At 41.8% G+C, this 27,522-nt stretch overlaps 1 protein-coding gene across 1 annotated transcript in view; it reads right to left on the bottom strand.

Annotated features, from left to right (window-relative positions):
• The window catches only part of Adamts18 (ADAM metallopeptidase with thrombospondin type 1 motif 18), a 135,693-nt gene that overhangs the window by 69,493 nt on the left and 38,678 nt on the right, over positions 1-27,522 (bottom strand). Inside the window, exons 2-8 of the mRNA XM_071604334.1 lie at positions 14,238-14,524; positions 11,998-12,191; positions 11,667-11,750; positions 10,291-10,450; positions 8,345-8,450; positions 5,151-5,288; positions 3,079-3,232 (exon numbers count right to left, since the gene is read on the bottom strand). Coding sequence (XP_071460435.1) covers positions 3,079-3,232; positions 5,151-5,288; positions 8,345-8,450; positions 10,291-10,450; positions 11,667-11,750; positions 11,998-12,191; positions 14,238-14,499 — 1,098 coding nt within the window. The 5' untranslated portion in view covers positions 14,500-14,524. The remainder of the gene's footprint in view (positions 1-3,078; positions 3,233-5,150; positions 5,289-8,344; positions 8,451-10,290; positions 10,451-11,666; positions 11,751-11,997; positions 12,192-14,237; positions 14,525-27,522) is intronic.

Consider the following 27,522-nt stretch of genomic DNA (forward strand, 5'->3'; position numbering starts at 1 on the left):
ATGGGAACAAAGATCAAGTGTTATGGGCTAGATACCCAGAAAATTTGAGGCTGAAAAAAGAGGGGAAGTGGGAACAAGTAATAAGACTACTGTCTTCAGACCCTTTTGACAAGGCAACTGAAGCAGAGTCAAGTGTAATGGTAATGACAATGCTGAAGATAGAGGGAAGACAGCAAGAGGAAGCTACCTCATTCCTAGCAGTGATACAAATGCACCAAGAGATTAATCCCCACAGATTTTCCAGGGAAGAACTAATAAATATTACCTTCTCCTTATGCATGTATACTCTAAGGCTGAGGGAAGCAGAGTGACTTGCCCAAGTGATGATTCTAGCAAATGGTGGATTAAGACCCTAAACCCAGGTCTATTTAGTTTGAAATTGTCAGAGTGTGTGTGTGTGTGTGTGTGTGTGTGTGTGTGTGTGTTTAGCATTGAAGGTCGTCTACCTCTGGTTCTCAACATTGAACTTGCATCAGAATCAACCAGAATCTTTTCTAAAATAGAGAAGTTTGAAAACACCTCAAGTTTCTTATTCCTCTGGTCTTGGATGGGACTTAAGCATTTGCATTTCTAACAAGTTCCAGGTGATGCTGCCAAACTATCTGCAGGTTGGAGAAGACACTTTGAGAACCGGCTCTGGTGTTTGTTTTGGTGCTTCTAACGACTACGCAAAACTGCCTTTCTCTGAGTCGTGGATTAAAGGAAAAAGGTGGCAAACTGAAGGGGTAGAAAGTAATGATGGGCTAATGCAGGCCCTTGGATACACGTGATCTCCTGCTGGAGCAGGACAAACAGGTTTAATTGCTCTGGAAGCCCCTTCTGGTTAGAGCCCAGCGGGGCCCATTTAGGATCCTCAGAGTGTGTGGCCGTGGCTCAGGTTATAATTAGGATTAGGAATGATATAGAAAGCGAGGCTGTGGGGGAGGAACCCACACTCAGGATCCACCAGCCAGGCCTGCCCGCCCCATTTTCCCTCAACACCGTCTTATCTCTTAAGTAAGTCTCGCTAACCCCTCACCCCCTGCCCCAGACATCCTTATCTCTGTGCCTCTCATCATTTTAGTCCATCTTCTAGTTTGGAAACTCCCTTTCCCCTTGTTCTGCTTCCCAGGGAAGACCCTCAGGCTGACATACTGTCTTTTAAAAATATGGGGGTGGGGGTGGGGTGTTTTCCAGAAAGCAATCTATAATTTAAGAATGGTTGCTTAAGCCCTGCACACTGCCTCGCCCAGAGCAGACACCCCACAAGCACTTGCTGCATGCATGATCCTGAAAGAATGAGAGTGATTTTAGGAACTTTCTTTGTATTTCTAAACAAATACTCACAACCAATTCTGCACTTGCTACGTAGTAAATGTGTAATACAAATCTGATGGATGATTGAGAAAAATAATGAATCCTCTTAATGAAGTGACAGGCAAAGTTAAGGGACAAACTTTTTCAACAAAAGTCTCAAAAGGCAAATAGCAACAGCTGTAAATCTAGTAACTTCACATGATATACCAGCATTTGCTGAAGTCAAGTCTATGTGGTGTGGAGGACATGGGGACATGTGGAGACAGACAGACAGACAGACAGACACACACACACACACACACACACACACACACACACGGAACCAGATAAACTTTAACAGTTATATACTCAAATTGCATTAAGTCATATAGCCCCACATCAAATCTATGATTTGATAGATTTTTTTTTAGGGTTCAACTTCTATTTTGAAAGTAAGTTGATTTATAGAGAAGCAGCATTAAGTGAATAAAAATACAGAAACATACCAATCCTACCATTATGTACAACTTCAATGCACCAATAAAAATGTGGAAAAAATACAGACATCGTGAAGGTAGTTGTTAATGACTGAATGTTAGTTTAGGAAAACCTGGTGCTTGCCAGTTGAGAGAAGGAAACAGTGTCAACATGGATGGTTTGTTTTGTTAAGGTTTCACCGTATACAAGTTTTGTGGTTTTGAGCAAATTAAATATCTTCTCTCAGCTCCAGGTGGAAAGCGGTCATAATTTTTACTTCAAAGATTTTTGGGGAAGATTGAGGTCAAGTGAGATAAATCTCTAAGCAAATGCCTTGTGTGGAACAGAGGTTCACTTAGAAACTGCTGAAAATAAAAGTGGGTGGTAGTGTTAACAGAGATGCTGGTAGTGTGGGAGGGTGGAAGGTGGTGTAGGTGACAGGAGGGATGGTAGTGGTGGTAGTGAAGATGGTGATGAATGGTGAACGGCAGTGGCAATGGTGGTGAACAGAAATGGTGAGGGTGCTATTGGTAATTATGATGTTGTTACGATGGTGGTGGGAGGGGAGAAATAAGGCAAAGAGGAAGAGGAGGAGAAAGGAGAGGAATAATAGAAGTGGAAAGAGAAGCTATAAACCTTCATAGTTCCCTGTATCTAAATACCTAGGACTTCAATGTTTTTCACTGGACACTGGGAAAAAACCAACCTAAAAACAATTCTACTCTTTATTGATGTACCGTAATGCTCTCAATGCAATTCTTGACCAACTGAAATGAGGTTGCTCTCATTTCTACATCCTGGGCTTCTGCATTTTCCAATTTATCATTTTCACAATCTTTAAAAAAATACTTAATAATCTTACTAAGACTACTCAAGATACACTGTGTATTTTTACATACCCAAAACATTTGACTGCCAATAACAGTTTCCTTGTACTATAAAAAGTATGTGGGGTGGTGATGATTTTAAGCATACTATACTAAAGGAAATATGAACAGGAAGAGAACAAAAGCAATGATTAGCAGCCGGCAAAAGCTATTGTTCCCATATTTACAGCTAGGGATAAATTCTTCATCTAAGGAGGAGGAATTTGCTTCCAAGGATACAGTTAAGTGGTATTGAAACCAGGCCTGGCCTATGGGGGATAAGTCTGGATAAATCGTTGACAGTAAAATTGCCACTTAATTATCATGCCAAACAACTGACATTTGAGAGATAACCCAGACTCTAACCTTTGGCCTCAGCAAGCCAAATGTTTATCCTTTGGGTAGGTACATTGATGCACTGCAGAATCTTAATGTAAGTTTGAAATCACAAGCAACATACCTTCACAAAACCAAGGCTGCATAACTTGGCTTTTGCTCCAAATTGCCACTTGCACTGTGTGTCGGCATCATAAATCTGTCCTGGTAGTTTGTCCGGATATTTATACTGTCCTGTTTGTTTGGGCTCATCCACTAGACATCCAGCCTGAGGTGTGCTGTAATGATAACACATGGCTTTTAATTACTCTGTTGATCTGTGATCTTTCCACTTAAAACAGTACCCTTCTGAATGCAGTCACGCAAAGAAAAATCTAACAAGGCTAAAGAAATGGGTATGTTGAACATTAAAGTGCACAACTATTGCAAAGGGTGAGTCCTGTCCTGGGGAAGGAATGTGCACAGCCATAAGGGGTGTGATAGGTGCTAGGAGTTCTAGCCATCCAACTGATGTGGCTTGGGACTGGATGGGAAAGGTAAACATGTAGAACTCAACTCGACGATCTTGTTCAGCAATGTTGAACACATTTATATTGAGGGCCCTCTCCCTGGCAAGCATTAGACCAAGCCCTAAAGGTATACAAAACAAACCAGACAGAGACAGTACCTGACTTTGTAGAGCTTTAAATCATGTTGTGCTTTTTATAGATGGTGAGGCAGAGGTCAAAGATGCACTTTACCTCAAATAAGCTTTACAAACACAAATAAATAAGGTTACTGGGAAAACGAGGAGGAGGGCATGTTAGACATGAAGGAAAAAAAATGTCTGAGATTTGTTGAATTGGGAAGTTGGGGACAAAAATCAGTCCTGATGTGTGTGTTCTTAGAACGCACATTATCTCCACTTAAGTAATTAAACTGTGGTATCACAGAGAGGTTAACTCACATGGGTGGGTAAATGCAATTTTGAAATCAGACAGAAAGGGGTCCTATGGACCATGCGTCCAAGACCAAGTTGTAGAATTCTCATGCCCCTGTTAATGACAATGACGCCCATGAGAGTTAATACACAAATCAAACAAGGAAATGTAATGGCTTAACAGCACCGTAAGAAAAGTTAGAAGCTGTTGCTATTATTACTAACACAAACCATTTAACAGTAACATATTAATGATGAAAATTCCATCTATACCAAGTCATTAATGAATTATAATATTTCTTGATTCCATTCTCACTTGAGTTGGAATAGATAATTTCAGGCCCCAAATAATAAATTTAAAACTAATAAGAAAATCTATGTGGCAAAGCTTATTGTGAGCAAAACATTTATTAATTTTTTTTTCTGTCCTAGGGTCCTCATTTGTTCAGATGGCCTTGAATTTACTTTGCCTTGCCTATGCTAATTCTGTGAACATTTGCAAATAATATACATTTGTACGGGTCAAAAAGAATCAAAAAATGTCTGTTCCCAAAGAAACTTCACTAACATCTGGTCAAAAAGAGACAGGATCAGAACCTAAGAGCTCATGTGGGTCAACACAGATTAAAAAGGTTCACCTACATACATATAATTGAACTTAGCATTCATTGTTTAATGTGAATCAAAAAAACTCCTGCTTTTATTCAAGCAGTCTGGGAGTTCCGAGTTATCAAAAGGATTTTACACAGTTCTAACTCCTTTGGATGTTTTTTGGACATACAGCTAGCCCATGCCATTTCAAATAAAAGTCAATCAAGAAAATGTTCTATTCATTTAAAAAAATATACCATTGGAGCATTTTTTATAACTCCAAGACAAATTGATCCGATTAAAATGATTAATTACAGTGAAAAGGCAGTATGTCTAGTAGCCTCTGGAAGTCAGAGAGGAGAGAGAGATGGGGTTCTGAGGTGCAGATCTTGAAGTCAGAATAGACCTGGTGTGAGTCCTCCATCTGCAGGGCACCAGGTGGAGCACCTTCAGCAACGCCATTAACTGAAGACTCATTTCCTCTACTCCATGGGGGAGGACAGTAGTAGGACCGCTAAGGGGACTGCACATGGCAGTGTGAGGCCATGACACCATCACAGGACTTTCTGGTCTTTCTGCTCATGGAGGGCAAAAGACACTTCTACTGGGGTTTGTTTTCATACCTGTTGACACTCTTTCCTGCCACCACTCCAGCCCTGGAGCACCCTCCAGCATTAGCCTCTTACCTAAGGAATTTCTTGAGATACTGTCGGCTGCACGAAGACCATGAAAACACCCCGTTGTTCCCGGTTAGCGTGGGAGACATGATGTTGCCTTCCGCCTTCTTGCAGGGGTTCCCCTCACCATCGTGAATCATGCCAAAGCTGAAAGGGAATGCAGAAGACCACCCAGCTGCGGGTCCACTTTCCAAATTACAACCAGAGAGAGCTCAGAGATGCACTGAGAATTCAGGGACCCCAGTGAGAAACGGGCATTGAAACCGTAAGACACAGAAAGACAAAAATGAGATACGACAGAGTGCTATAAAATTCACCCAGAGGACTTTAAAGAATGCTAAGTGCTGTAAGATATTATTTCTAGGCCACAAAGATCAAATAATGGTGGATCTGCTACACGCTTTAAGAGTTAGAAAATCTTGGTCAGGATTCCTAAGCTAAAGTGATAGGGCAGTCAACTTCTAGAATTTAGAATAGCGAAATGTTTTGCTTGCCTCCAATCATGGAACTATGGCATGGAAGTTCAGAGTGAGTAGGAGGTAGGTGCAGAGAGAAGATCATTAATTACAAGTTATTTAAGAACAGTTCATACGTAAGGCTAGTGTGATCTAAACATTTCTCTCCCGTGATGATCAACTTATTAGCTGAATTCAGAAACTCTGAATACAATTCCTTTATAATAATGAACATCTTTAAAAATTAATGGCTGAAACCATCTATTGAAGGTATATGAAGGACTTCCTTTAAATATAGAAGAAAATTTTTAATTTGTTCCATCTGATTGCAAAAGATTCTACCAATTAGTAAAAATGACTTTAGGAGGTCTACTCCCTAGAAATTATGCTCATTGGCCCTAAATGATTTCTAGTTCTCTAACTTGTAGAATAAATGTGTTATTAGTGCACATACCCTGCATATCCCCCCACGATACAGACAGAGCTTACTTGCTTACTTAATGGTGTGTATTAGGTAGTTCCCTGACTACTTTAATCATCTATAAGGAAAACATTCAGTGTATAAAAAAGCCTTTTGTGATTTTTTTTTAGGAAAGCAGAGGAAGGGGGATATAAATATGAATGTTGTTATAAGTTAGGAGGTTCTTAATCTCATCATTTAAAGAAGTAAAACCTGCCTTTTTATAAGGCAGGTGTAATTCCTATGTGTGCAAATAAAGATGTTATTGTGATATAATTTAATTTTTATAGCTATCCTTTGAAGGCAGTTTATAACAAATAGATATGGTATAACCACAGATGGCCTTGTTGTGACCCATGTGTCCATAATCTGGCCATTTTCCCAACATTCTGTCCAATTTCTCAATCAAGAAATGGCAGGGTGGCTGGGTACCATGATTCTATCTAGGTATTATAGAGATGACCGTTCACAAATAGGTCTTCATTAATCTCAACATAGATGCAGGGAAAAGTGTTTTGCCTAATTCTTTGTACCTAACCAGGAAGCCAAGGAGATTTGTGTGGGAAACAATCCTTCTAACAATATTTATGAAAGCCTGAAACCTGTAAATGAAAAGCACTATTTCCCCCAAAAGGAGAAGGGATGGGGAGAGATTGAAGATATTACTCAAAGAGGTAATGGTGCTTCATTAGTACCTCTCTGGAATTTCCTGGACACAAGAAAACTGAATATGGATTAAATTTTGTCCTTAAAATTTTTCAATTTTCTAACTTATCTTAGTAGTATTTTAGAAAAGAACACATTATTTTCTTTATATGCCTGCCCCATAAAACCTAAAGTTACAAGGCCATTCCACCTAGAACTTGTATTTTACATCTGATTCCTCTCTCCCACCCTACCTGAAGGGTATGTTTCTGTTTCCCTTTATCTAAAATGTTGGGTTTGGTCTTGGGTAATTTTAACTCATACGTAAGAACGATGACATCTTTCAATGCCAGTATTGTGTACGGGAGCTCCGTTAATCTGGACTTCATGCTCATGGAACGAATTCAGACATATGCTTGACATGAACAGATATTTTATTTCCTGTTCTATACAAAAGAGCTTTGTGCTTAATGGGCATCTCTGCACCTCCATTCACAATGAAATTGGTTCATTCATACCTCGCTGGGAAGGTGGCTATGTGTATATGTAAATAAAATGCTGGGAAACTATTGGATAAGAGCAGTGGCCATGATTCCGACTTCCTGAAGATAATAAACTTAGCTCATAAAATACATCAGCACCAAAATAGCAAACTATGAATTACAGTTGTTGAATGGATGATGTTTGCTTTTTTTTTTTTTTAAATACAAGGAATTTAACCCAGAGGGGCTTTACCACTGAGCCACATTCCAAGCCATTTTGTTTCTTATTTTGAGACAGAGGTAATGGTCCTTGCTAAATTGCTGAGGCTGGTTTCGAACTTACGATCCTCCTGCCTCAGCCTCTCAAGTTGCTGGGATTACAGGTGTGCATCACTGTGCCCAGCTTGATGTTTGCTTTATGTCAGAAGTGAACCAGATGCTCAGAAGATGTATAAAAGTTATCTGTTAAATAAAATGTGCACACACTGTTCGTATGTACACATACTCCTAGATTGGTATATCCAAAGAGCAGTGCCCTTTGAAACCATCACCTTGTGAAGCAGTATATTTTTTCCAGTGCAGCTGTGGCTGCTCAAGTGTCTAATAATTCTCTGGAGATTGTCTCCTGAGCAAATTATATGCCCAGTAAAATGAATTCATTTCACTACACAGTTTTCTCATTCTGTTTCTAACTCTATTCTCACAAAAAAGATTTATCATATCAATTGAAAGAATAACTGCACACAATATTACCCACTATAAGGATATCCAGGATGTGCAACAAAAACTTATTTAAATCAGCAAGCTATTGCATCCAGGAAGTTTGCAGGTCTCCATGATTATTTCCTTGATGTAAAGAATGAGCTGAAAATAAATTCACTCAAGCAAAACAAAAAAGAAAAATAAATTCCTAAAAGACCAGAAAATCAATGAAGAAGCCTGTGGTCCATTTTTGCACACAACGTAATGCTGCAGCATAAAAAGAGCAACAAGAACAATAACTGGCCTTGATCAAGCTCATCTTATAGTCAGGCCCTGTTCTAAGCTGCATTCATGAGTTATCCCGTTTATTCCACCCAGATCAATAGCCATCATTAGAGGAGTGCCAAAGAACCTCTTGGCCAGTTTCTGTGCAAAGTGGTGAATCAAGGAGCCACTCACTTGTGCCCCGACTCATGAGCAATGGTGAAAGCAAGGCCCAGCCCCGTGTCTTCATTGATGGTACAACTTCGGTACTTACTGCACATCCCGCTGATGGGGGCAAACCCTACGGAAAGATCAATGTCAGATGTTAATCCCAAGGGGGCACAAGCATGCATGATCATTTATCACCTTCTCCAAATGCTTCACACAATTTTAGTTTCATGGATTAATGCATTCAATTTTTAGCCAGAAAAAACACTTAAGGTATATAGTTCTGTGTCCTGGGTGCTGTAGTAGTAGTAGAAGCAATATATAAATATTCATGTTATATTTTTTGCTGATTTTAGATATTGCCATTAATTGTTCCTCCTAACATTCTTCTGAGGTCATAAACCTACTATAATTCCCCTTTTATATATAGGAGAGCATCACGCACAGAAAATTTATATGCCTTATTAGCATCATCACTACACAAATGCCCCCAACATGAAACACTGTGCAATGTGTCTGGCTATGACTACAGATCAGGAAATTGAGCTCAGAAAGAGGTATCAACTTGCTCAAGATCACACCACCATAAATTCAAGATTTGGGAATCAAGTGCAGACACGTGTGAAGTCAAAGCTCGTACTCTTTACATTACGACATGTGGCTTAAAGAGAGTGACCTACAGTTGGTAGGATTCCTGGGACTGTATTAGTTTTCATCAGACTTTCCTTGTACTTTGACCTTTGGTTGACTGATAAAATGCCCCCTTCTCAGAAGATGTTTTCAAAACATCAACCATGTGTCAGGCTATTAGATATTACTTTGTACATTCCAAACTCAGGCAACATTTTAAAATTCATTTAAGGAATACCCTCCCCATATGGAATAATTCCTAAAATGGTGTTTTTTTGCAAACCATGATTAAAGTGAATTACTAAAACAGATTTATAGGGCATTATGGGTATATTATACCTAATTGAAAAAATACAACCAAAAGTTTTGTAAAATCCTATCTACCTTTATCTCTAATATATCATGAGGGATTTGAAAGCACTTTTAAGAAAATGATGTGAGCAAATCATGTAAACTTTTCTCAGCTCCCTCCAAATTTTATCATCACTCTAGATCATTAGCTGTGTCAGCAAACTATGGCTTCCATTGTTGGCTCTTGTCAATAAAGTTTTATTAGAACACAGCTACATTCATTGGTTTATGTGTTTTCTATGGCTGCTGTTGTCCTCATACAGCTGATCTGAGTACTTAAAACAGAGACTTAACTAACAAAACCTAACACATTTACTATCTAGCCCCTTATAGAGGAAGTTTACTGATCCTGATCTAGATAATCACTAGTTTATCAAAAATTTTTTTAAAAGGTTAAATCCTTTACAAGTGCAATGAAACATTTTAGAAAATTTAGCCTACATGGAAAAGTCCTCGCTCTCCCTGTCTTGTATGAACAGGGAAGAACTGAGCCCTGCATATTCAAGCAACTTCCCAAAGGAGGCGCTGCTCCCTAGTGGCACAGTCAGTACCAGGGAAAGCAGTCAATTTCTTTTCAGCTACCTGGTTCTGCAGTCACAGCAATGGGTCTTGTTAAACAGGGACATACATCAGACCTCAATGATCACAGCAGGGTCAATAAAAAAAATACAAAAGGATTAAAGTAAATGGCTCCCTATTCCACACCATGTTCAGTTAAACAGAACAACATTCACCAGGATTCCAGGATTTCATGAGGGTCTTCCCCAATTTAAATATAGTGATATGCTGCATAATGAGATTTGAGTTGGCAGTGGGCTGCGGATAGGATGGTGTTCTCATAAGGGTCTATTCCCTCCTGTCTCATCCCTCTCAGGGTGTATAAGCAGACATGACTGTATTAGGACTCTCCAATAAGGATCAATGGTCATTTATCCAGCAGAAGTTTCCATACCAAATGCAGGTGTGCATAAAAGGATCTGTTCATACCTTACCTAGAGTGTCACACGGTTCATTTTTCCAGGAACAAATATCAAATCCCGTGAGCAAGATGGCATGGTCATGCCTCTTGCCATTCTTTCCCACGAGGGCAGACTGCCACTGGCAAAAACTATTCAGAGACTGGTCTGCATGATGGTTGATCAACAATCCTCCCTACGGAAAACCCACACACATCAGAGCACAGTTTTTAACCACAGAGATGAGACTGTTGAGTCATTCCATTGATACAGGCGAACACAGAAATACCATGCTTCAAGGGAAAAGGTAGGTAGACAAAAACACTTGAGCTAAGACAGGAGGAGGAAAAATCTATTCAGGAAAAATATCTACTAGGTAAATGCTCATCATTTTTAAAGCAACTAATCAGTGCAACAAAAGTTCTCAAGGGTAAGATAACAACCCTTAAAGCAATTGCTTACCAAAATGCCTGCTCAGTCAAAACTACTGACTTGGGTCAAGTTGAGGGGTTTGAGAAAGAACTTTAATTATCCGTGAATTAGGGTGTCTCTAGCTTCAACATCCTGGGGCAATGGATAAGTGGTAGGCTGAGACAAAAGTGTCTTCCAGCCAACACACACCCCTTCTGTCTTTCTGAACTTCCAAGAAGGATTTGACAAGTCATTAACCTCCCTGGCTCTACACACCTGGGCAGCTAGATCAGTGTCCGTCTCACCCCTGACTCCCTGCCTTTCACATTCTTTATTGGGGTCACAGATGAAGAGGAAAAGCCTCAGGGGATGGGTAATCTCTGCTTCGGAAAAATAGCTTCAACGGCAGAACACTCCCAAGCAGGGAGTACCATGCAATTTCGCATGTTATTATATGTTTGCTTTTGTGATCATCCCCACGCCTGTGTCCTGCACCTCACTGTAATTAATTCAAGGGCAGTCACGACCCCTTGTTGATCCTCTGTTGTGCCGAAGAGGGTGCGAGGGAGACTGCAGGTTTACAGGAATTCTCCGATAACTTACTTTCATATATTTTCAAAACATCCTCACGTATCTACCGCAATCATGTGGTACAGCCAGTTTCAAAAGCCAAGTAATCCTTAAATCTATGATCAAATGCACCCTCACAGTAAAGCTTATGTAATATTTATATATTTTATATAATATTTATATTTTATACTGCATTTATATTATATATACATTTAATATTTTGTGTACCAATTGTGCGCGTATCTGCATATTTATATACATATGTTTTGCGGTGTTTTAGTTTCACTACTAGATTAAATAGCCCTATTAGCTTGTACTTTCCTTTAGAAAAGGGTTCGCGTAAGTCCAAATTTGAGTACCTAATGACTGGTGCGTGGATCTGCACATGGTGAATATTCAATAAATGCAAAGGAGTGAAGTTTGCCACTTACGGGTTCTTGTTCCAAAAGGATGAGGCTCACCACCACAATGTTGATGTCACTTCCAATGGTCCCATCTTTAAATAGACTGGAAACCTGTTGGAACAATGGAAATCAAAGAAAGTCTCAAAAAAAAATTCACAACCGTTTGGGGCAACTCATCAGGCATATTTACAGGTGTGTAGGATTCGATTTCACCAGTCACGTGCCCGTGAAGGCAGCCTCCTCAAATCTCAGTCCCCTCCCAGGGAGACCACTAGGCTCCCTCTGTCATTCTGCCCAGGCTGGAGTTTGTGAACTCTGGCCCTCTGTGGGCCAGAGGACACGTCGCAGCCTCCCTTACCATGTTCATGACGGTGAGGATGTACGTGGTGACGTTCCCCTTGCCGTGCTTTTCCACCATCTTCCTGTCTGCCACCACCAGGGTCTCCACGTTTAGTCCCTTCTGTGACTTTCCGGCTGACCTTCGGGGTCGCCCTGAGCTCCCATATTCATCAAACCTTAGGTAGGTGTCCTCAGTAGGAGGCTTGGGGGCATCTGTGATGAAAATAAGAGCGTGTGGAAGGAATATCAGTAGAGAATATCTGGATGGGACAGATGGAGAGAGATCTAAATAGGGGAGGAGAGAGACTGGTCACCCCCGCTGCACCACTCCACTAAGCTGTCTGCCCTGGCACTTTGCACCTAGTGTGTGGTCAAGAAAAATCCATGCAATAGCTGTTTGGATGTGTGGGTGGGTGGACAGGTAGATCAGTAGCACGTTCAACATGCTCTAGAGAGTCAGAAAAAAAGCAGCTATTATTCTAATTGGCAGAGAAAGCAGGTCAACAAAAATAAATTAAAGGATCTTTAAAGAAGAAAAATGCTAATTTTGTTTTACTCAGAAATCGTAAAAATAGACATTACCCTTGGGATCTGAATTCATGACACTTCATGTTATTTTCCAAATAAAAAGTGAACTTCTCTAGAAACTTGTGCTTAGCTTGTGGTTTTAAACACAGCACATGATGAGCCATCTCAGAGGACTCTTAGTTATTGGGGAAACAGTAAAGTCAGGGATGATGGTAAAACTATATTAAATACTTTTCACCACAGTCTGTGAGCAGAGACCTGCAGTGTCTGTAGGGGCAGGCCTGACACTATTGGTCAAAACACAGTGACAAGAACAAGGGTGCCCTAGAAAGGAAAGGACATTGAGAAAGCTCAGGACATAACTATGTATTAAACAAGAATAGAAATAATTTAATACTATAACAACTGATGGAGCCATAAGATGGTCATCATGAAGACTCAGCTGTAAAAACGCAAGCTGACCACTCATTAGCCCTGTCACGCTGGATCTCAGTTGCATATTCCATGAGAAAAGAATACTACTAATTCATAAGGCTGTTCTGAAGATGAGCTTTGATGTCTCATGTCAGATACATACCATCACCACTATCTCACCCCTGTGATTGACACCACCCTCATAGACAGGTACTAAATGGATGTTCCTCAAGGAGATGTTTCAACAACACCAGAGCCAATAAAAATGGAGAAAAGTCGCTACTTTATTGGTGCTCCTGATTAAACTCCTTCTAATGCCAATTCTTCATCTCCCTGAGAAGGGCCCTCATCTGCCTGTGCTATCCACTGAGGGAACCGCTCACCACTGTGGCTTCTGAGTCACTAAACTATGGCTGGTGCAACAGAGGAATCCACTTATTTCATTTCATTTCATTTGAAAAGTACAATCTACAATGCAGCTATTGAAAAAGGTATATCTTTGGAATAACCTAGAGCATGTAAATCGACTTTTTCAACCTTAAATCTTCTGAAATCTAAACACAGATTAAGTATTTCTGATAAAAAATTCATCATCTCAACTCAAATTTAGTTCCAAAAGTAAAATAAATACCAGATTTCCAAAACTTAATATGAAAAGAGAAGGCAAAATCCCTCATTAACAATTTCTCATAACAATTACCCATTGAGATGATATTTTGAATATGTTGAATTAAATAAAATGATATTGAAATTAATTGAACTTTTGAAACTTTAAAAAAATGTAACTGTTAAATTTAAAAATGACATTTGAGACTCGTAATGTATTTCTACTGGACATTGCTTGTCTAGAATATGCAGAAGGTGGTGCCTGGGTCACAAAGCATGCTCAGGGGTCCTGTCATTCACTGCTGCCCCTCTTCATGAGCCAAAAGAACAGACAACCACTCCTAGACATTTGCCTTGGCTTTCTCTCATCATTATCACTAAGATAAGACCTTGGCCAAATTTCAGAGATGCTAAAAGAGAAGTAAAAGGTAGAGGGAGAGAGGGAGGGAGGCAGGGAGGGAGGGAGGGAGGCAGGGAGGGAGGGAGGGAGGCAGGAAGGAAGGAAGGAAGATAAATCTAAGTCTTTCCTAGCTTCACCCAGAAGAACTTCATCCAGCTTCTGCCAGGCAGAAATGGTACTGGTCCTTCTCCAAGACCACATTGTCGTAGGTGCTCAGCGTAGCCCCATCTTAACCTGCAGAGTCACCCAACAGCACGCGAGAAACCCCGTGGAGGCCCAACTAAGAACAGAGCGAGAAAAAGTTTCCTTACATACATTTCTTGCGTCGTCCACAAAAATGCTGCTTTTGCCACCTTCGATGGTGGTACTCAGTCTCTGGACTCTGGGACGCAGGGGGAGTGTGACTTGGGGAGTGGCCAGGGGAGGTCCGGTGGGAGCCAGGATAGCCATGGTACCGCTGCACCTTCTCCTCTGCTGTCCTTTTGTACAGTACGTGAGGACGGTGGCCCGCGGGGGAGCTGTAGTTGTGTTTCTGGGCCAGCAGCTGAGGTAACGGTGAGATGAGGAATTCATTTTTTCGTGTCCTTATTAGACCTGACTAAAAAGCCAAACACAAAGAGCACATTCAAGATTCCATGCATCTCTTTTTTTCTGGATAGGTTTCCAGCAAATATGTGCTGACTACTTCCCGTGGACAGGAGCTGGGCAAATTGCTGGTCATCTACCATCTCAATTTGATCTGCACCATTACATGTTGCTATCACTCTTCCCATTTTACGGAGTTGCAAACTGAGGATAAGCTAGCAGGTGGGAAAAGACAGTGTTGGCACTCTATCTCCTGAGCCAGAACTCCTTACCATGGTCAACTTTTTTAGAGTAGAGTGGGTGGCACCCAGGTATCAAATCCAGGCCCTTATGTATGCTAGGCACACTACTGCAGAGCTATATTCCCAACTAGGCCACCAATCTTGGTTTGTGTGCCTAAGGGGCTGAGCAACAGGTGGTACTGCTTGCCCCTGCCCGGCGGACACTGGTACACACGGGGCAGAGGGCTGAATGTACAAATGCCTGGCTACCTTCAACAGAGTTCATAGTATAGATAGTAAAACCAAGATATTCCATCTTGATTTCACAAGTGCTAGTTAAAAGAACCAGCAAGGATGGCCGAGGAAGGAGTGAGTGGTTATTTGCAAGCAGGGGTCTAATGAGCTACACTATTACAAAGAGAGAGACTTGTTAAATCAATAAGGAGAGGACCCCGGTGAGCCCACCCGGGGAGTTTCCCCTTCCAAGTTCAAGGCACAGCATGTGTACCTGATTCTGCTGCCACAGTGCACCTTTGCCTTTGAGCATGAGCTACGCTCCCTTCTCTGGATATCAGAATCCTCTGGTACCCAGGCCCTGCTGTGAAAACTGTGGTCTGTGGACCAGCAGCTTCGGCCTCACCTGGAGCTCGTTAGGAATGCAAAATTCTTGGGTCTCACTCACCCAGACCTGTGGAATCATAATCTTCTTCTGACTCAGATCACCGGCCCATTAAAGATTGAGAAGCACTGATAACAGGCCAGAAACTTTTCAATTTTGCTGAACTTTGCATCCTCCGAGTTTCTTAAGAACATACATACACTGTCTTCCCCAGGCAGAATCCTGTATCTTTGACCTCAGAATCACTTTTTAATGTGACTGATAACCTCGGTGGTTTCTGTTTTTGAACTGTCCAGGTGAGTATCACAATATTATGAACGGCTATGAACCAACGGGCTGGACCTCACCTCCTTCATGTACAAAATGTGGAAAGTTATCTCTGCACCTCACACACAGAGAGAAAATAACCTGAGCCAAAGTCCTTAAATGCTCTAGACTGTAGCAATTTGGATGACTGATGAGGAGGAGGGTAAGTGATTGACTCAACACATATTCATTGGGCACCAAGCAGGTACCTGGCATGCAGGTATGTGCTAGGCACACACCTGTACAGGAGAATCACAAAGTGTGTGGATAACCAGGAAGACACAGGCACATGGATTAAGTGGGGTAAGGTGACAAGAACAGCTCCCTCTGGGAACACAGGGTTGGCACCCAACCCAATCTGGGGGCAGGGCAAGTGGGTGACTGGCTGCAGAGGGGCTGTCCTCAGGCTTTAATTTGGCCCTAGGTTGGACTCAATTTCTTATTCCTCATGTCTCTCTCCATGGAAGGAAACAAACAAAACACAATGTGTGGTTTGGTCCTGATTTTCATGCCACCTTCTTTATGGACTGGGGCACTGACATGGTATCTAGACCCCAGACACAAAAACAGATGGTTTCATTCACCAAGTAGTCACTGAACTCCCAAGTCTTGGTCTTATTCTAGGCATAGGCATTTAAAAGTAATAGGTACCTACAAAAAGAAAAAAAGGAAACAGTTCGCATCCACATCCCCTTGGAGATTATGAGAGAGGAGAACTAATAGGCAATAAAAATAAAAAAAAAGTAAAATCGCACAATCCCAGTAATCCTGTCTATCCTATCTCCAGGACTATATTTGAGGGGCATGCCCTTCCACATCTGGCCCAGGCCATGCTAGCAGAAGCCGTCATTGCTCATTTGGACACCATCTAGTATTCTGAACTGCACCTGTCCTCTCCGTATCAGCCAGGTTCTCACACATCCCATGTACTCTGATGGTACCCCTTTTCCTGGCCTTCAATATCTGCACAATCTGCCCCCTCAAACCCTGCCAGCTTCATCCATCGGCTCTCCCTCTTCTTCACGCTATTGAAAACAGGATGTCGTTTTCACTCTGTGAACCTACTAAGTCCTTTCACTCTGACGCTGCTGGTGCACATTCCTCTGTCACCTGCCGTCTTGTTCTTCAGTGGGCTTCCTTGGCTTTCTCGTGCTCACTTTGATGCCCCAGCTTTAACGCCATCTCCTCAAAGAAGCTGCACTCAGAACCCCATCCAAGAGACTTTCTCCTGCTTCCAAATCATCCTAGGCCGTGGTTTGGTGGCTTCATGTCTCTCTCCAGTGAAGGAAACAAACAAAACACAACACTTTGTCCCTGCGTGACATGTGACGTGAATGCACACTTGCTACCAGGGGCTGCTTGGGTCACCCTGGTGCACACCACTTATTAGCAGCCAGTATGCATTTGCTTCTTAGTTTATAGACATTTGCAGAGTGGAGGGATACTGAGAGCCTGCCAACACGAGAAGTGGAAGAGGTTCGAGGTCCCAAGACATGGGAACTCAGAGAGACTTGTTTCAACCTCCCAGGTACCTGGGAGGAAATCCCCACAGAAAGTACATACAGATGGACCGTGGGCTTCCCATTCCTTGAGCTGGGCCCTCTTCTTATCCAAACTGCATGCAGACAAAAGACACCATTTACAGTCCCCCAGGACAAAGTGATTAGTTAAAGAAAAAAAAAAAAGTGAATTATCCTTGAAAGCCCTGCAGCCTCACTAACTTCCTTACTTGGTTCAACTAATATCAAAGGCTTAAGCCACTTAAGAGCCTTGACCGGACTAACCGGTTTGGAAGCTTTCAATTTTCTCTGTTTCTGAAATCTGTACATTACACAAATAAGTAGTGAAAACTTCTATATTGAGAAAACAATAAAATCCTTCTATATTGGGACAAACACACTGATCCACACGCTGCAGCATGACCAGAACACAAATCTGCAATAATTCTTTATAACGAAACAAGAATCGTACAGTGCTACATAATAAATAATAAAAATATTCTTCTTCTGGTTTGATGGAAACTGTTGGAATCTAAGCAAGTGAATACATCTTAAAACATTCGAATATAAGCCCAGTGATTCCCAAAGGAGCCAGACAGTGGTGAAGGAGACAGATCCTTGGTCCCCTCCTGGCCTCCAATTAAAAAATTAGACTAGTAAATATATGAAAATAAAATATTTTCTTTGTATATAGCATGAAGAAAGAGCTCAGGGTTCTGAGAGGAACAGTAACAGAAAGGGTAGGAAGTGGGGAAATGAAGGGTGGGACATTGTAGAGTGCTTTTCTGATGTGCATTTTCATTGAGACCAGGGGCAGTCTTCATGAAACTCAGAGATGAACAGCTCAGAACTGACCATCAGAAAAGCTCATGAGAGCAGGAAGAAAGCAAAGATATTGCTGCCTGCAGAGAAGGCAGGCGTGGAGTGTGAGGTCAGGCGGACAGGAAAGGCCCCATGTCCACTGCAAAATAGGTGCTGGCAGCTGCTGGTGGTGAAGGAAACACACCCAGCTCTCCTTTCCCTCCACAGAAGGAACCGAGGGCAAAGCTGGGTGGTTCGATGGAGTCCGCAGAAGGACAGGTTCACAGTGACTCTCCACATTAGCCCCCTTTGTCCCATATCCCAGATAACATAATGCCCAATGTCCTACCTACAGGATGGCTTATTTATGTAAAAGATATGATCACATCCTATTTATAGGACAATCTGTGTTTCACTTATTTTCATTATGAAAGATAAGAAAAGATACAGAAGCTCTACGTTATGGTCCCAGACCTGTTTTAATGCACCTGAGTCAATTTCATTGCAGTGTTTCCAAAACTGAAAACCTGGGATGTACAGAGTTCAGAGTGTTCCATCTTTTCCAAGATTACAGATAGAAAAACTGTCACACGGTTTAGCTTCTGGGCTTTAAAACAAAGTGCCTACTGACCATGGTCTATATTCTATTCGGATATTTTACCATTTTCTACCTTAAAAGGTGAGAAAGTACATTTGGTGAGCAGACATTTCCTATTTTAGATTTCAAGAGCAAAAAAACCAAAAGAGCAAAAAATAATTCTCAAGGAACTCACATCAGGTATAAATCACACTTCATGAAATCTCCCCCAGTTTTCCTTTAAGATACCCTCCCTGTAGGTCATATTTCAATTCCATTAAAGGCTTTAGAATTAACAGGCAAAAGGAGTATACAGATTCCAGGAATACCTGATAAATTCAGTGGTGGGACGGAAGCACAATTCACTTGAAAAGGTTCATTGTGAACAGCCTTAAAGAGAAATGAGAATCAGGCAGTTACACGCTCCTGGAAGAGGGATCCACATCCAAGGAGCTTGCATCCCAGGCCTTATGTCCACCAAAAAAAAAAAAAAAAGAATTAAGACTTTGTAGACTAATGATGCTCACTGCAACTGAATCAGAACTCCCAATGAAATGATGTACATAAATCTTAAAGAAGTATCTTGATGCCATAATAAAAAAAAGCCCAGTGGGCACTATCATTATTCTATTTTATTTTTAATCAAGCATAAATTGACAGATTCAGCCCCTCATAGGCTGGCTGGAAAAATATTGGGAAAGAAGTAGATTTGTGGTCACTAATAATCAAATTATTTTTCTTTTTTTAAATTTTTAACCTAACCACAAAAAAACTTTAAAAATAGTATTATTTCAGACAAGTTTACCTCATTCTTTCAAAAAATATATTATTTTATTCAAACAATAGCACTAAAGAACAAATAATTGATTGTAGGAGGATGATCTCCATTGAGAATCAGGGACAGGTTGGCTGGGTGAGCAATGGTGCTCACCTGATTCAGGAGGCTGAGGCAGGAGGATTGCAAGTTCAAAGCCAGCCTCAGCCTCAGCAAAACTGTGTCTCAAAATAAAAAGAGTTGGGGATGTGGCTCAGTGGTTAAGTGCCCCTGGGTTCAATCCCTGATACCCCTCCAAAAAAGAAAAGTAAAAAAGAAAGTGTCATCAACACAAAACAGAAATCTGTGGTCCAGGTTGGGGAAAGGAGTCGGGGGAAATAAAAGTCTAAAAATGAAGGCCAGGAAGTCTTTATTTGAGAAAAATGAAAGGCAAGAGGATATGTTAGGGTTCCTTCCACTAACAACAAAAATTACTGAGATAAAATGGAATGAGAGGAAGACAAAGGGTTAAGGGAAATGTTCAATATAGAAATGAAGGTCTTGAGAAGCGAGATTTAAACTTTGCTGGGGCTGTGGCCCGAGGATCGCAAGTTCAGAAACAGCTTCAGCAACTTAGTGAAGTTCTAAGCAATTTAGCAAGACCCTATTTCTAAATAAAAAATAAATGGGTTGGGGATGTGGCTTAGTGATAAAGAGACACTGGCTTCAATCCCCAGGACCACAAAAGAAAAAAAAAAAGTTTTACAGTGGCTTTAAATAGGACATTAGGGACTTGATAAGTCAGAAACTGTTTACCAAGTCCCAGGGGAGAACAGGCAGAATTCATTGGGCCACAGAGAATAAGACAGAGAGAGGAATCACACCAAGTGCAAAATGACACTGATAACATCCTCAGTTCTCTCTGAAGCACAGAACTCTAGGAATCCTAAATGGATTTTTTTTTTTTTTTTGTCATTGGCATCTACACACAGAGATGGTTTAACAGACAATTGGAATAGATCTCCAAACAGACATGCATTTCAAAAAAGCATGTTCCAGATCCCCTGTTACTATCAAAGGGAAAAATATCTTGTGCTTTTAGATGAAAAAAAAATATATAGATTTTAAAAGAAAACAAAGATTGGGTGGCAGGTGCCAGGTTATCAATGTTACCACCGTAGGATTCATGATACCAAGAATGTGATAGGTGGGGATTTATATTTTCCAGATTTGTATAGCCACCAATGTCCCTGCAAAATCCTGTCAATCCACACTTCATCAGGTACTGTTGATATTCCACAGCTGTTCACAGTCTGGTGACAGAGCAGCATGAGGCTGATAAGAGCCACCAAGTGTCCACAATTCTGTCATGCTGAAGTACTTCTTTTGTTCTTTCCTGATCTCCTGGGGAAGTTCCAAACCTCTGGGATAGTCAGGGCCCTGGCCTGTGAAATGGGAATAATGGGAGCACTTCCTTTGCAGGGTTTTTAGAGGATTAAACGTGTTAATATTTAAAGACAGTGCCTGGCCTGGGGATAACACTCTGTGCATATTTATTATTCTTATCATTATTATTTGAGGGAACAAAGCCGAGAAGCCAAGCCTTTTTCTAACTGTGTTTATATTATAATTTTCCTCTTCAATTGGACCCCAAATTCTAGTCCAACTGAATAATAAAATAAAAGCATGAATATTATTCCAGTTTATTGAAAAAGCAATGAGAAGACTAAGCCAAGTTTGAAGAACTGAAACACACTAATGAAAATCTCACAATTATAACCAAAGATATTTAGACAGAGACAAAATCCTGAATGTCTCTACCTTGGAGAGCAGCTTAACCCAGGGATTCTGGGCCTTGGTGTGTTTTGGTGGAGATGGCAAAGATGACAGAGAAGGAAATCACCAGGCTGTTCCTCTTCTATGTCCCTCTCGGGCCCATTGGCTTCACGTCCGTAATGTTCGTGGGTTCAGAGGCTTCAATCCAGCCTTCCTGCATTCTGAAGACCTAACCAGCAGCGTCGAGGGGAAAGGGGGATTTGTGAATGGCCTGCAAGCATGCATGGAAGGTCTTTGCTGAGGGCACTTTCTGGAGAATGTGGCAAGATGGATCAGGATCCTGGAGCAGAGCTCTCAGGTCACATGCTGGCCATCTGTTTTGATGAGACAGGTAACGGCCCTCCCTTGCAGCAAGCACCTGGGGCACATCAAGGTCCCTCCACAGATGCCCGCTGGGTCCTCAGCCTGCAGCCCATATGGGTGTATCTTTGCACAAGATTGATTTGTCCAGGGGACTCTGAACCTCAGCAAGGCAGGGAAGGTCTCTGTGGCTTTCTGAGTCTCCACTGATAATGATAAACTAGGAAGAAAGGCTCCCAAACCCTGCTTCAGAAGGCTTGGTTTCCTTCTCTACCCCCACCTGGATGTTCAAAATGAATTATCCTTTTCTTTCACTTACACCAACCTAATCTAGCTCCAAAACTGACATGGCTTTGACCACAAGCAATGGCTTATGCTCCTGATACGAAGATGAATAGATTCAGTCCCTTTTTTCAAAGCACTTACACTATAATCACCAGGACCAGTAGAGATCACATCATTCTACCAGCTCTCAAAAGATATTAACAACATAGTGACTTCAACAGCCCAAATCCCATGAGACGAGAATACAGCGGTTCACAGCTCAACACTGGAAGTTATATGTACCCAGATTCTGTCCAAGACATGCCTGGCTCCATTCTTCAGAATGGACTGTGTTTTTTAAGCTATTATATGAAAATGGTTGATACATTTATAATAACCTATTGTATGAATCTTAGTATTTTTTTTAAAAGCCATAAATGCTAACAAATGCATACAGATTTTATAAGCAGCCACAACCTATGTTTCAACACTTATTAATTAATATATGATGATTAGATGTTGGAGAGTCCTTCTCTCCTTCTCCCTACCTTCCCTTATTGCCGTGTTTCTCAGGTACCAGACAGGGCATGAAGCATCTCTTCTGCAAAAGCTCACCTGACTTTCACAACTCTTCCAGTCCATGAATGCCTTTTGTTTTTCATGAACTCCTCCATATTTCAGGCCTATCTGGCTACATGGATCCTATTAAAATTCAGAAGATTGTGACTTCAGGCAGGGGAAGGGGAAGTTCAAATAACAGACTTTTAAAGTTTGACTCTTTCAGAACAAACCACTTCTGGGATGGCACATTGCATGGATCAGAGAGATTTAGAGACACAAATCAACTTTCTCAGAAATGAAGCCTGAGGTCAAGCAGTGTCAAGTCAGAGGGTCAGCCTCACGGCCTCCCATCTCCATCTTCATACCAGAAAGTATGAAATAAAGGAATGGCCCTGCGATCAACGGCGACATTGAGAAAGTTCCTCCGTGGATCTGGAGCTACCTGGCTGAACTGCTCTCTGGAGCAGGGCCTTTCTTTCCACTCCTCACCTAGTTCACATTCCCCCCTGCGATGCTCTCATTTCCTTCTACTCGTGTATTCTAAGTACAATGGGCGTGGCTGGACTGCTGTGCCTCCCACAGCCACGCCATGTCCAGGGGCATGTCCTGTGTGTCCACCCACCTTTGGGAGAAAGATACATACAGAATAATAAGGAAGAGAAACCATGCCTTCCCAGGTCCACAGCTAGCCAAATATGCCCCACCCATCAGCAAGAAGGACAGATCCCAATGCTGCATGACCTTTACAAGTAGCTGGATCATGAAGATATTTTCAGCTAGGGAAGGTGAAGGAAAGAGCTGACTGACATATTATCCTCTGCTCTGGGTCTTTCTCAGGAGCCTGACCATTCAAGGGAAGCTGAAGGCTATCATTTGGGAACTACACGGCCGCCACAAGGGCTGTTGGTTAATTGTGAGTGACTAAGATGCTCCCTATTACCATGCACTTTGCATGAGACCACGCAGCCAGCCTTCCTCCCTAGAGCATTCCAGGATTTGGACTTGTGTCTTGCAGTCGGTCTTCACATGGAGGGGGTTGAGTGAATGAGAGGAGATGGTCTCACTGCACAGCCATCCAAGTGGTGTTTTTCGGTGAGATATTCAGGTCCCGCATTTGTGCTCCCCACCTCTAATTCCTCGTTGTTGCAAGAAGCATCCTACAGACTGCGGCATCACATGGCTGAGAATGTTGACAGATGTCCATGTCCAGTGGATCTCCAGAGCTCCTACCTCTGAGCTTGTCCCCTGCTGACAGTCTGCTCTCTCTCATCCATAGCTATTTTTATAAACCACAGTTACTTTCACAAACCATCACATTGAACAGGCCTCCCTCATGCTCCATTACAACAGAATGAATCCTCAGCCAAGAAAATAAGAATTACAAGCCTCCCTCTGGTCCAGTCCAGTCCATTCCAAACCCAGCCCCCCACTAACCTCTCTAACGTCTCTGCCTCTCTTATCCATTTTCTAAAAACTGAACTCCAGCTGCACTGGGTCTATTGCCGGCCATAAACAGGAAACCTCAGCTCCCATCTCAGATCCCAGTCTCTGTTTGCTGTTTCCTGTGCCTGCTCTTCTCCTAGAAAAATCACTTCATTTTTTTTTTTTTTTTAATTCCTAAAGGCAACCTCTTCCAACCACCCTATTGAAACAAAGCAGATCTTGTCATTTTTCCATCTCGGTCAGCTTGATCTTTCTGTAACAGCCCTTATCAGTACTTGATGGTCCATCCTGTTACTCTTTGCCACTGTGTTTACTGTTCACTGCTTCTATTAGTTTCCACGAAGTCTGGGACTTGTGCCTATCTTGCTCATTCTTTGCATGCCAAGTGTCTGGCACATGGTAGGTGCTTTGCAAATAAATTCATTTCACAAACAAAGCCACATGATTGGTGCTAAGGGGGTCATAAAAATAAGCAAGACATTGATGAAAGAAACACTTCTACTGTGAGAGATCAACGTAACTAATCAGATATATTCCTTTCCCAATTCATCATTCTGATTTACGGAGCCCTCCCATAAGCCTCTGCGCCATCCTGTACTTTAACACAGCACTTACCAAAGAGGCTGTGACTTCTCTAGTTTCCCCCTCACTCCCTGAAATGTAAATCCCTGGTGAAGCAGAGACAGTGTTGTGTTTGACTTTGTGCCCTTGGGACTCAGATGGCATTGCATGAGCATTCACACTGAATTTAGGAAGGAATATTACAAAGTCAACATCCTATGGGAGTGAACTGCCTCGGAGGATCTATTTGAACTCGTATACAGTGAGGAATGGCTGAAGGTTCTGTGCAATTTGTGCAAACTCCCACATTGTAGAGATCTGCTGCCTCCGAGAGTACCAACCTAACACACATTCTGCCTGGCATTACCGTGAAATATGACAAAAATTTAGATGACAGAAATTCCCATAGTGAGCACAAATCACCTAAAATGCAGCTTACCAAGTTTTATTATGCCACCGGGGCTTCGGGTTTCTTTTTAAAAACTTAAACACTACCACTTTGCAGAGTCACATACTGCAGTCTAAACTCTCGATATCATAGCAATTCAGGTAAATATTTTGATACAAGATGAGTTTCACTTACTCTATAAACCAACTCCTTGCAGCCTGACAATCAAAGCCTGTCAATTATTGGTGTCACTTGCTATTTAAATACCACTCAAGTTCATTTTGTTACTAAAGTCTGGATAGGAAGGGATTTATGCAGTTGATTTTCAATACATACTGGCTGAAAATAGTGACTTTCCAAGAAGGAAAAGAGGACACGTGTCCTGTCTCTCAGCTGAAACCACATGAACAGCGCCTGGTGCATTTGCAAGACGTGGAGCAAATCATCTTTGGGGTAGACGGTGCTCCTCATTCCCCAGCCTGCTGCCTGCTGATGTGCCATCAGGAGGACATATGTTTCTACTTGTTTCTGTGGTGGTGATGGGTTATGTCAAGCTCTCCACCAGGCCCTGCCCCTCTTGGAACTGATGGCGTTCATTTGTTAAACAGACAGCTGGCGCTGGAAGCCATGCCAATGACCAGCTGTTACAGATACGATGAAGTAACTACATGGTATCCACCTATTGGGCAGCTGCCTGGAGGGGCTGGATGATTGACAGGATATCCCAAGATCTCCCAGGGGTGGTGTGGAAGAACCAGAGATGACCACCATGTTGGAAACGGCTGGTCCCAATTTCCCTCAGTTATTTATCTTCTCCTGCCCCACCCCCTTGCCCCCTGCCTTAAGGTACAACCAAGGAAAATAATCACAGGATTATGGGATGTTAGCAATTGTGTGGTCCATTCCCTTGATTTTATAGAGTAAGGAAATGAGATCCAGGGAGAACAAGGAATTGTCCCAAGTCTCAAAACTGATTAGAAGCAGAACTTGGTTATCTAGCATTAAGTTTTCTTGTCCACTTAATGGAGAGACTGGACTTGATTTAAAAGGCCTTCTACATCTGAAATTCTGCCCTATTTGCATTTGGGAAGATATTCAGGTAACTTACTGTGAGGCAAAATACAATTTCTGTAAAAGACTACAGAGGCTGAAATATACTTAGCAATAAAAACGTTTGTTGATGCTAAGTCCCACTGGAGCCCACCCAAGGGCCAGACTTCAACCTGGGTGGACACCAGGCTTAAAGATCCAAATGCTGTACCCAGGTCCAGACTTTTAGAATCTGAATTTCTAGGGGCTGGAAACCAAACTTCCAGAATAGACACTGCAAATTTATACCCACAGGCCCAACCTGGCTCTTTGTAGATTTTTGTTGTTCCTCTCTGTGTTAACACTTTGTTGCATGTAGGAATTTGAGCACACTATTGTTATTTCATTCAATTCCCAAGAGGAGCTAGAAGTTCTGTTTTGTATACACAGGTACTTGGCAGCAGCTAAGGAGTGGCTGCCCAGTAAGGCTACGACACTAGCTTTCCAGTTCAAAGTCCCCACTTCTACCAGGTCCCTTGTATTACCAGTGGGGTGCCTGTAGACATTGTACTCTGTGACCTTGGCCCTAGTTCAACCCTACATCAGATGCACTTCTTGGTACAAGACATGTCTTGGTAGCTGAGGCATTTCTTTTTCTTTCTTTCATATCTGCCTGATCACCTGACACAAAGCTCACTTCATACATATGTCACATGCAAATTCAATTATTAAGGAAAACATACCTTGAAATATGTATAAAAGAGGTCTACGAATGAAAGAAAAAGAATTGGAATTTTGAGTCTAGACCTAGATTCAAATTCTGATTCCACTTCTTAAAATCTTTGCAACTTTAGACCTGTGGCCTTAGTTTCCTCATTTGTAGAGTGAAGATAACATAAAATTTTACTCTTAGTACTGCTCAGCTGTGTGCATAATAGGTATGAATACATACGTATGTACATATGCACATACACATTTGTATAAGGCTTGGTAAAGACTGTGCACTGAGAAATGAATGAATGATCACTGTAAACATGAGGCAGAAAGATAAACACAGCTTTCTTAGAAGGCTGGAATAAAAGCCCAGTTTATTTAACCTTGTGAAGTCTGTGAGTTCGCAGATTCTTGGTGCCTTCCTACAGAAACAAACTACAGAAGCCTGCAAGAGGGTAAACATTTCTGTCCTGTGAACTATGCTTGCCTTCTGTTGCATCCAAATGGCCATTTCAAACAGATGCTGGATAGGAAGGAGGGAGCCTGGGGGCAAAAAATAGCAAAAGGCTGTGTGCTTTAAATTAGACTAATACCTTCCATCCAGATCCAGCTTCAGAGAGACATAAATAAGAGAAGATGTCAGACCAATGCATATGCTGTTAACTCGCTAACACATACATAACTGAGAGTGTGCAGGATTTCCAAGTTTGCCTCATGCTTTCATTGAGGTCCCTGGCTCACTCCGCTGTCATGCAAGGTCTCTTCCTGTTAGGAGCACAGTGTAGCAGGAAGACAAGAGTGGCTTTCTTGCCAAATTCTGGCTCATTTCCATCTCCTGCCCAATAGTTATCTAGTAGGCTGTCAGGAACCAGTTTATGCTTTGCAGAATGTAAGATGGCCCAAGTCGCCGTCATCATGGAATAAACTGGATTAAAACAAAGCAAGCACGTCTAGTCTTCTGGATTACCAATAAAAACAGGGTTTTGGAAGCAATCACAAAATGCACACTGTAAAGAACGTTTTTCACACCGAGGCGGTTCTGCTATAACTCTGCCTGCTCATGCCTCGTACACTGCACTTTACTTCGTATCCCATTCTGGTATTTTAATGGAACATATTTTAAAGAGAATTGCTTCTG

The sequence above is a fragment of the Marmota flaviventris genome, chromosome 18 (assembly GCF_047511675.1).
Source record: "Marmota flaviventris isolate mMarFla1 chromosome 18, mMarFla1.hap1, whole genome shotgun sequence".
Taxonomy (NCBI): domain Eukaryota; kingdom Metazoa; phylum Chordata; class Mammalia; order Rodentia; family Sciuridae; genus Marmota; species Marmota flaviventris.